Source organism: Priapulus caudatus, unplaced genomic scaffold, assembly GCF_000485595.1.
Source record: "Priapulus caudatus unplaced genomic scaffold, Priapulus_caudatus-5.0.1 Scaffold178, whole genome shotgun sequence".
Classification (NCBI taxonomy): domain Eukaryota; kingdom Metazoa; phylum Priapulida; class Priapulimorpha; order Priapulimorphida; family Priapulidae; genus Priapulus; species Priapulus caudatus.
Genome location: NW_014577239.1, coordinates 52,001 through 63,175, shown reverse-complemented (window position 1 = coordinate 63,175; position 11,175 = coordinate 52,001). Strand labels below are relative to the sequence as shown.

Genomic DNA, 11,175 nt, shown 5'->3' with positions numbered 1-11,175 from the left:
CGGACTCCCTCATTTTGCTGCGGACTCCCTCTTTATGACATGTATGAGGGTAGGGAGTCCGTTGGACTCCTGTGTTCAAAAGTTAATTTCTACACTTGTTGCTCCATATACTACACTTTCATTTTTGTTTTTAAAATGTTCCAAACTGTCAGTCAGCTGATGAATATAGCACCTCTCTCTTCAATTCACTCAGTTACAATTAATTCTAAAACACAGAAAATTTACAAACATCTGTCAGTATTTATGGCCGAAATGAAAATATTACAAACTCATTAGCTAAGTAGATAAACGTACATACACATACACAAAAAACTAAACGCACTAAACCAAACGTGATTAGATTTCTAATAGGATGAGTCAATATCTCGTGGAAGTACTTACCTGGCTCCTGCATGATCGGAGACAGCTTGCTAAGTCTGAGCTTTCTGAACTCCATACAATCTTCATCCATATGACAACCACAGCTCTCATACACCTTCAGCTGGTGTTTAAAACCTGGGTTTGGACTATAATTAAAGAAACTAAATTCAACAGAAGGGCATAGTACTTCACAAGAATGTGAATGGTTTAGTGCTCTGTATCATGTCAGAAATATGCCCAAGAATAACCAGTTGCATTACTCCCTAATGAAGGGTGCCTCAAAGAATTCTAGTATTTAAAAGCAATAATATGGTTGTCTTTTAAGTATAGACACCTTGTGCCAATGAATTTAACCGCACCTCACAAATCGTATCTGTCTCACTTTTGCTAGCGCTTTCTCCATCGTGACAGCCTCCTTCTTCATTAAATGAGCAATGACTAGAGTTGCACTCCTTGACACGCCGACCAAACTGCAAACAATTAGAGAGAATGTCAATTATATTACAATGTTAAAGTACTCATGTTTAAAAGGATGATATTACTTACATTATGCACACTCACCAGTGAACAAGAATCCCACCAGATTCACATCCATCTTCGATAAAGTTGTGGCACTCATCAAAATAACTGAGCAAATCAGCATCGGCCATGTCCATTGATTTCACAAACTTGTAAGTAAAACCTTAAAAGAAAATAGCCACCTCAATAGAAAGTAACAGTTTAATGAATACAAACTTGGTTAATGATTATTTGCTACATATTAAGATCACAGAAACTTATCATTTAACCTACTATTGATTACATTATAATTATCACACTTAGTATGGCTGAAGGGGTCGTTGTCGTATCAGGTACTACATATATGTACCCGAGGTACATATATGTATACACAAAGTATACCAGACTTGTACTACAGAAGTACCCTAACCCTAGCCCTAAACATACCTCATATAATGAAAGTGTCAATGACACTAGCTCACCACAAAAAAGGACACAAATGAGTGAGTAAGAAGAAGTCGGTTTTAATTGAGCAACCGTCTACGTACATTATAGAAACGATTGCCATCTGTATATTGCAATAATAATTTATAAACCAAAATGAATCACAATTTGGGACCATTAGATGGCGCTATACCTGCTTTGTAGCGATGGCGTTTAAAATAAATAGGTTATGCTGCGTTCCGACATGTTTTGTAAATCTTTACTCTAATATAGACGTTTTATCGGCAGGGTGGAGAGGAAATACTAATTTTGCATTAAAGATATTGTCAATGAAATCTTGTAAAACGAACCAGACGAGTGTGACACCACACACTGTTTGTGTCTATATAATATGCTATATAATTGCCAAACCCTACTTAATTTGCATAATTTTTTTTTAAATATCAAAACTCCTAGCCCTTATTCATTGACATACCAAAAATGAGCAAAATCCGTTGAACCTGAACTGACTAATGGCAATTCCCATTTTTGCCAAAAAATTGCCGGGGCTCAAAAGTACGTCGACTGGCGTGCTGCAAAATAGGACGTTTAATATGGGAGCATAGCAGTAACAACTATAGCCAATTTCAAACATGTGGGCCAAACGGTTCCTGAGTTATCGTTGACCAAAGCGAAATGTTGACGGACGGACGGACGGACGGATGGACAGACGGACGACGACCCATGGCAATAGCTCAGCTTGACGATGTCAAGGTGAGCTAAAAATATAAACATAATACTAAACAACCTAAAACTACCTCGGGTACATATATGTAGTACCTGATACGAAAACGACCCTTCGTGCCTTAGTATGAGCATTCATTGTTTTTGTGACATACACAGGCTTGTGGAATAATAGTCAATCATATAGGCCTACCCTGTGTGTGTGTTCGGGGAAGGGGAACATCCATTACGGACAATATGTGTGTAATTCCATTCCTCTTCAATTCCATCCAATTCTTTGCTGCAATCAGGCTGCCCAGAAATAATTTTTCAGCAACTTCATGCATGTCCCCTTGCACTGACTGCAGCTGCAATTTAAATAGAGATCAATGTTGTCCAACAAACACAATTGTTGTAACAAAGATAAATGTTTCTGTCATATTACAACAAATGTTTGCTGTGTACTAAATGAAAAAATGAATAAAATACCACAACAAATTTCTACTCTGTTCAGCTTGTGCTTTCTAGCACTTGTGCTAACTATATTTTATTTAAGATTTATAATTCATGTATTTTATAATTCCACTGGAATCTACAATCCAGTTTATCAGGTAAATGAAATTGCAAATTGGTTATTACATTTACCTGCTTTTTGCAAGGAGGATTGTTACCAGGGTGCGAAATTAACCGTCTTTGTCTCGTAGTCATACAGACTGCCAACTTTTTGTACTCTGGTAGTCTGTGAAATTCTGGTAGTTCAGAATTTCACGCATTTTGGTATTCCACGAGTTTTGCCAAAAGGAGCTAGTGTTGTCCAGCTACGCCATACCATGAGCTGCAAACATGGCTGCATCCATGATATTTATCAATGTCCGTTATGACGAATACTAATTTGAAATACATTTGATAATTTACGGTTTAACTTTTTTTAAATAAACTTATAATCAATTGCAGGAAAGAGAAATAAATTAACACTATATTCGTCAGTGTTAGTCAAAAACTGACAGTAAGGTAGTCCACCATCGTAGTTGTTACTGCAAATTGCAATATACTCATCTGTGAGTAAATCTGATAGTTTCAGACTAACGGACTGCTGTTAATTTCAAACCCTGAATGTAACACTTTCTTTAATTGACTCACTTTTGAATATGGGTCTGTAAACTCAAATGTAGACTTGGCTTCAAAATCATTTCCTTTATTCCGTAATATTGCACTTCCAGAAAAAGTAGAGATATTTTGAGCCTGAACCAGTGATTGGGTATTCACTAAATGCTGTTCAGGCTTTTCTCTATCAGCATCACTTTGATGCTGAGCCCAGCCACCCTGTACACGAGCTCTCCTCCTTTTATCTATATTCATTATTTCGAATTTCTGTCTATATATGGGGGCAGTCTAAATCTGCAAGATTATAAACAAACAATGTAAAAATATAGTCGAATACATAAGAACTTCAGGTTCAAGACTACTTTTGGACTCCCAATATGTATAGCTGTAGTTGATATATGCTTAACGTCATTACACCTAAGGCCAAAACAACTATGGTTGTGCCATTAGAGCTCTGGCAATGCTGCCACAGGGCTACACGATTGTATACACCAGCAAAGAAGGGACCACAGCCTGAACTAGACAGACTGCACTCACGGAGTGCATCCCACCGCCGACGACATACGCCATAAGCCATACGACTCACGAACACACGAATAACCCACGATATACGTCAGTGTACTGACATGTACACGCTCCCATGTAACATGTATGTGTTACGAGCTGGCTCGCTGGGCTCGCTGGCTTGCTGACTCGCTGGTTCGCTGGGTGATATTGATCGACCGCCGCGCTAATATCGATTGCGCAAACACACGAGAGCGAACACATAACCTCCTCCAACTCCGTTGGGCGGAGGTAATGATGTAGGATTCTCATAATAATACATGACTGAATATCATTCGACTTATCACATTATGATAATGAATTTGAGTGTTATCATAATAAGACAGGCATACTTTCCTAAATATCCTTGTTTTTTCTATCATCTACTTCACATATATCACTTCACTTTGTCAACTTAATACAACAATTTGTTTTAACAACTTCAACATTTTAAATGTTAGATCACTCTAGAAACTTGCACTCTAGGGATGAACTGTATTCATAATGTAATTCAATAGGGATTTCATAAGGTTTCAACTGTTTCCTCTGCAATAGCAAATGGCTAGTTCTAGGCAAGGGCTAACTTTACCAGTGTAGCCCTTCACTCATCTTACAGAGTTAACACAGTGCTAAGAAACAGCAATGAATCTTTACAGCATGACACCCTAAGCTAGCAGCATGGAAATACACAGAAGCAGTCAGGGTGGTGGGAGCCTCCGTGGCCCAGTGGTAGGTGTCATGCACTGTCCACTGAATGCTGCGAGTTCAAACCCCGGCAGGGGCAGTGAATTTTCTCAAGGTGTAAAAACCTGGCTCTCAACATTGGAGACTGTGAATCTCCCGTGACTCGGATGACCACGTAAAATGGCGGTCTCCAGAAATCCTAGCCAATAGGGACGTAAAAGAACCACTGAGGGCGCAAAAGAACTCTGGCTGTGACCACCCTCAGTGCCATTCGACTAAAGGCTAACTACCTGTCTTTCCACCAAGCTAGGTCACACCTCATGGCTAGCTATAGCCCTGGAAGTTAATTCCTTACGAAATGTCCCTGCGTTATTATCCACGTAACCGTGGGCTACGCAGTAAACTATCCAGATCCAGTCAGAGCTCTCATACGTTAGATATTAGTACGTTTTGCTACAGCACTTTGTAAGCTACAAGGTTTGGCTAATTCCAACATTCGCTTGTGGCCTTCTCGCCTCGTAGTGAGAAATGAGAAGGTACCTTGAGACTATTTCCCATGTAGCTCTAGTATTATGGGCCCAATAGCCTATATGGGGACAACATCCTAGTTTAGGACCCCAGGTCTCATTTCCGCAAATGTGGGGATAGACTAGAGACATGAAAACCACTAAACTAGTGATGAAACTAGCTCGTGAAATGTTAAACTAGGATTAGGGATGTCAGTGTGATACAATGAAAACTTGTTCTCAAACTTACGACGTTATGTGGCCTAGGGAGCTCAATCCTAATTTGGGACCACAGTATAAAATTATAATATAGTTTGCACATGTGCTAGGCTGCTAGCCTAAAGTAATCCGGGGTAATAATCTAGGACGAAGTGGCTCGTGCTCCGGTACCCGGACCACGAGTCCGTGCTCCGGCAATCCCAGAATGCACTGCAAAGTCATGCAGAGCATTTCTCAGCGCAATAGAAAACGGCAGCACACGAACCTTGTATGTTTTTTGTTGGATGTTTTCCTCATATAAAAAAAAGAAAAGAGTACCGAAATGAGTGGAAAATTATAATGAAAATTTGAAGTATTACCACACTGTAAACTATAGCTTATGTTTTTGGAGGAAAACGGTTCATTGCAAGAGGCACAGGGAAGTCAAATTTAAATTGTGATTGAAAAAGCATGACTTGACATGACTTGATATTGAGCGAGACCATGACTTTGCAATGCATTCTGGGATTGCCGGAGCATGAGCCAGAAGAACTCCCGGTCCGGTTACCGGAGCACTAGCTCTAGAACTATAGTCCTTCGCTCTGCCATAGGCCTGTGGCAGAGCAAAGGGCGGTTCAAGGATAGAGATGATGTCCAGGACGATGATAGGATAGAATGATGTTTATTACTGGACTCTATCCTTAAGCCCGAAGGGCTATAGTATAGTTATAAAGCAGAGGTTCTTAGCCTGGGCTGTGCCTGTGGTCCGTGAACCAGGCACATGCAAAGTTTTGTGTTTATGTGCTATGCCTAATCTAATGTGCATTTTTCTGGCGAGGGACCGTAGCTTTCACCAGATTCTCAATTGGGCAGCATGCTGAGTGATGATGACCAGACTATGCATGTAGGAAGTCCTAAAGTAGACCTGACCTTGTAGGGTGACTAGACTACAAGTAGTAGTCTGCACCGTTTTACCGAACCTGTTTACGAATGGTTTCCATGACACGCGTCTCCTAAACTGGTTTATCTGTCGTCGAAAGTCTCCGTAAATTTACATTACTGCTTTGCGAATAATTTGTCATTACTTGCTACTACTAGTTTCACTCAATGTGGTATCTTTTATGCCTAGAATCGCTATGAGGCGTATTATTATAGCACGTTATTACAATATAATATATGATTAGTTGATTACAAGTTTGTAAACATTGACATTGTCCTCATAAGACATAAACACTAAAACACGTAAACATTACTCATCTCCGTACTCACTGCAGCGCCAACATGTGGCTCTACCTGGTGGGGTAATAACTGATATTCCCACAGATATATTACAAATACAATAACAGAAGTACGTTGTACATGTATATGATCATATATTTTTATTATAGATATTAGAGTGTATTATACTCATAGGGTATCTATGTTTTTTTTTCTGAAGACAGCACTAGTTTCGCATTATCAGTAAGTTGGCCTGTACTCGTCCGCATTTTCTCAACACCCATCATGTCAGCGTCTATTGGGTTTCTGTTTGTGCTTTTTGTTGCGAGAATACCGGCGCTAACACTTCAGGATATTGATGTAAGTCACTAAGTGTCATGTCACAATGAATATTTATTACCAAATCACTTCAAGATTAATATTTTTGTTCAAAATAACAAGCCTTACGTCAGTCCCCATACACTAGCCAGTCGGCCTGTAAAAGTACTGATATACTGATACTATTATTACTAGTGTCGTGATAGTGATAGTGATAGTGATACTGATGATAGTGATACTGATAGTTTTACTTTTACTATCCGACCAGGGTTGCCTAACCTGTATGATACAGGCGGTTCCGGTTCCGCTTCACTACACTAACCGCCTGTACGCGAGCTCAACCCTGGCGGTTCGCAAGCCTCGTTATATCGATCGACCGGTTGTTAACAGTTATGAACTTATGGCTTGAATAACTTGAGAAATGACGTCAGGCAAAAGCCTGCTCGCTGATTGGCTGATTGGCCCGTTACAGCTCTCTGATTGGGCGAATGGTTTCGTGGTTCACGAAGCGGGTTGAATAAGCAAGGGTTACAGGCGGTTAGTGTAGTGAAGCGGAACCGGAACCGCCTGTATCATACAGGTTAAGGGTTGCCAGATAGTCGACAGACTTCACAGCCAAACACACGCCATCCAGGCGCGTAGCCAGGATTTTATTTTGGGGGGGGCGGCAATGCATGAGCACGTGAAGTGTGCGAATCAGGGGCGTAAATCCGTACTACTATGGCTGTTGCTCCTGCAACGGTACCGTCGCTCGATATTTTTTTCTCTCTAAAGTCAGCGGTACCTGACGTACTGACGCCCGATTGGTTTGAGCCTTGTTTTTCTCGCCGATATACATAGCTGCACATCCAAAAATTGTAATTTCAATATGTCGCAGCAGTGTAATGGCGTTACGCACGCTGGCGCACAAGTAATGAATGGTCGCAGGATCGAATCCCATCCGTGTTTTTAATTACTTTTCCTGTTGTTCTGTATTTTCTATCTTTATTCTGATTTAGCATTTTTTTCAATTAACGCAAATAATTTACATTGATTGATTTTACAACAGTTTAATAACAACAATTTAATTTTTTACAATTATAAAATTAAAATTTTAATTAAATTTAATAGGGTTTAGCGTTAGGGTTAGGCGTTAGGGTTAGGGTTAGGGTTAGGGTTAGGGTTAGGGTTATCGGTATATATTCGCGTGATAAAAATCGTAGTATTTAATATCGTACCCAAAAGCAGCGCTAGTTTATTATTCGCCGATAGATGGCGCTGCAATCACCTACCGTGACTTTAAAGAGAAAAAAAAATCGGCGACCGGTACCGTTGGCAGGGATGGCAAACAGCCAATAACTACATAATAGGTATGCAGTGATATCAGTACTTTTACAGCGCCGTACTTGGCTACGTGTATGGCGGACTGATGTAAGGCTTGTATTTGAACAAAAAATATGTAATCTCTTGAAGTGATTTGGTAACTAAATATTCATTGTGACATGACACTTAGCTGACTTACACTCAAATATCCTTGAAGTGTTAGCGCCGGTATTACTCCGTCCAACAAATAACACAAACAGAAACCAATAGACGCGCTGACATGATGGGTGTTGAGACAAAATTGCGACGAGTACAGGCCAGAACTTTACTGATAATGCGAAACTAGTTGCTTGTCTTCAGAAAAAAAAACATAGATACCGATGAGTATAATACACTCTAATATCTATAATAAAAATATATGATCATCATACATGTACAACGTACTCTGCTTATTGTATTTGTAATATACTGTCAGCGGGAATATCAGTTTATTTACCCACCCAGGTAGAAGCCACAGTTTGGCGCCTGCAGTGAGCTACGGCAGAACGTGAGCTTAGGCCTAATGGTTGGACGTGTCCTTCGGTACTTTTAGTGTTTAATGTCTTATGAGGACAATTGTCAATGTTTTACAAACTCTGTAAATCCAACTTAATCATATATAATATATTGTAATAACGTGCCTATCAATAATACGCTCATATTCGATTCTAGGCATAAAAGCATACCACATTGAGATTGAAACTGTAGTAGCAAGTATGACAAAAATTATCGGCAAAGCCAGTAGATGTAAATTTACGGAGACTTTTCGACGACAGATAAACACCAGTTTAGGAGACGCGTGTCATGGAACCATTCGTAAACAGGTTCGGTAAAACGGTGCAGACTACGCTACTTGTAGGTCTTAGTCACCGCTACAAGGTCAGGGCTCTACCTTTCAGCGACTTCCTACATGCATAGTCTGGTCATCATCACTCAAGCATGCTGCCCAAATTGAGAATCCTGGTGAAAGCTACGGTCCCTCGCCAGAAAAATGCGACATTAGCATTATGGCATAGCACATAAAACACAAAACTTTGCCATGTGCCTGCTGCTTCACGCGACACAGGCACCAGCCAGGCTCTAAGAACCTCTGCCTCTATAACCTATACTATAGCCCTTCGGGCCTTTTATAGCGATAGAGTCCAGTAATAAACATTCATTCTATCTATCAATCGTCCTGACATTCATCTATCTATCCTTAAACCGCCCTTTAGCTCTTGCCCACAGCCTATGGCAGAGCCCGAAGGCACTATAGTTCGTAGAGCTTCGTGCTCCGGCTAAACCGCGACGGGCAGTTCTTCTGGCTCATGCTCCGCGCAATCCAGAATGCATTGCAAAGTTCATGGTCTCGCCTCACATATTCAAGTCATGTCAAGTCATGGCTTATTTTCAATCACAATTTAAACTTTGACTTCCCTGTGCCTCTTGCCAATGAAACCGTTTTCCCCTCCAAAAACATAAGCTATAGTTTACAGTGTTGCGTAATACTTCAAAATTTTCATTATAATTCTTCCACTCATTTCGCCGTACTCTTTCTTTTTTTATATGCCAGCGAAAACATCCAAACAAAAAACATTACAAGGTTCGTGTTGCTGCCGTTTTCATATTGCCGCTGAGAAATGCTCTGGCATGACTTTGCAGTTGCATTCTGGGATTTGCCGGAGCACGGACTCGTGGTCCGGCACGTACCGGAGCAAAAGATCCCCACTTCGCTCCTAGATTATATACCCCCGGATTACTTTTAGGGCTAGGCGGCCTAGCACATGTGCAAACTATATTATAAATTTTTATACTGTGCGTCCCAAATTAGGATTGAGCTCCCTAGGCCACATAACGTCGCTAAGTTTAGAGAACAAGTTTTTCATGTATCACACTGACATCCCTAACCCTAGTTTAACATTTTCACGCAGCTAGTTCATCACTAGTTAGTGGTTTTCAGGTCTTCTAGTCTATCCCACATTTGCGAAATGAGACCTTGGGGTCCTAAACTAGGATAGTGTGTCCCCATAATAGGCTATTGCGGCCCATAATACTAGCAGCTAATGCGGAAATAGCTCCTCAAGGTACCTCCTGCATTTCTCACTACGAGGCCGAAGAAGGCCACAAGCGAATGTTGGAATTAGCCCAAACCTTGCTAGCTTTACAAAGTCTGCTGTAGCCAAAACGTACTAATATCTGAACGCTATGAGAGCCTCTGACTGGATCTGGATAGTGTACTGCGTAGCCACGGTTATCACGTGGATTAATAACGCAGGGACATTCGTAAGGAATTAACTTTCCAGGCTATAGCTAGCCATGCAGGTGTGGACCAGCTTGGTGGAACAGACAGGTAGTTAGACCTTTAGCTCGAATGGCACTGTCCACTTGGAGGGTGGCTCACAGCCAGAGTTCTTTTGCGCCCTCAGTGGTTCTTTTAGCGTCCCTATTGGCTAGGATTTCTGCGGAGACCGCCATTTTACGCTGGCTCCATCCGAGCTCACGGGAGATTCACACGTCTCCCATGGTTGAGAGCCAGCGTTTTTTACACCTTTTCGAGAAAAATTCACTGCCCCTGCGGCGCGTTTGAACTCGCCAGCATTCAGTGGCACAAGTGCATTGAAAACCTACCACTGGGCCACGGAGGCTCCACCACCCTGACTGCTTCTGTGTATTTCATGCTGCCTAGCTTTGGGTGTCATGCTTGTAAACGATTCATGTTGCTGTATTCTCTAGCACTGCCTGTTAACTCTGCTAAGATTGAGTGAAGGGCTACACTGTAAACGTTTAGCCCATTGCCTTAGAACTAGCCATTTGCTATTGCGCAGACGCGAAAAACAGTTTAAACCTTATTTGAAATACCCTATTTATTTACAATTATGAATACAGTTCATCCTAGAGCTGCAAAGTTTCTAGAAGTGATGCTAACATTTAAAAATGTTGAAGTTGTTAAAACAAATTGTTGTAATTAAGTGGACAAAAGTTGAAGTGATATATGTGAAAATAGACGATAGAAAAAACAAGGATATTTAGGAAAGTATGCGCCTGTCCACCTTCATTGATTGATAACACTCAAATTCATTACTCATATGTGATAAGTCGAATGATATTCAGTCATGTATTATTATGCAGAATCCGTTACATCAATTACCTCCGGCCCAACGGAGGTTGGAGAGGTTATGTGTTCGCTCTCGTGTGTTTGCGCCAATCGATATTCTGAGCAGCGGCGGTTCGATCAATATCACCAGCGAACAGCGAGTCAGGCGCAAGCCAGCCGAGCCAA

At 41.0% G+C, this 11,175-nt stretch overlaps 2 protein-coding genes across 7 annotated transcripts in view; one reads left to right on the top strand and one right to left on the bottom strand.

Annotated features, from left to right (window-relative positions):
- LOC106806768 (dual specificity protein phosphatase 12-like) overlaps positions 1 to 6,326 on the bottom strand; it is a 9,418-nt gene extending 3,092 nt beyond the window's left edge. The window contains exons 1-6 of one of the 6 annotated variants that reach the window (XM_014808830.1): positions 6,020 to 6,296; positions 3,145 to 3,402; positions 2,219 to 2,372; positions 922 to 1,042; positions 720 to 830; positions 382 to 506 (exon numbers count right to left, since the gene is read on the bottom strand). In XM_014808830.1, the coding sequence (XP_014664316.1) occupies positions 382 to 506; positions 720 to 830; positions 922 to 1,042; positions 2,219 to 2,372; positions 3,145 to 3,363 (730 nt within the window). In that variant the 5' untranslated portion in view covers positions 3,364 to 3,402; positions 6,020 to 6,296. The other 5 variants (XM_014808831.1, XM_014808834.1, XM_014808835.1 and 2 more) reach the window with 5 other exon arrangements.
- Positions 6,327 to 6,526: 200 nt separating this feature from the next.
- Positions 6,527 to 11,175, top strand: part of LOC106806769 (GPI-anchor transamidase-like) — an 11,607-nt gene continuing 6,958 nt past the window's right edge. Inside the window, exon 1 of the mRNA XM_014808836.1 lies at positions 6,527 to 6,617. Coding sequence (XP_014664322.1) covers positions 6,543 to 6,617 — 75 coding nt within the window. The 5' untranslated portion in view covers positions 6,527 to 6,542. The remainder of the gene's footprint in view (positions 6,618 to 11,175) is intronic.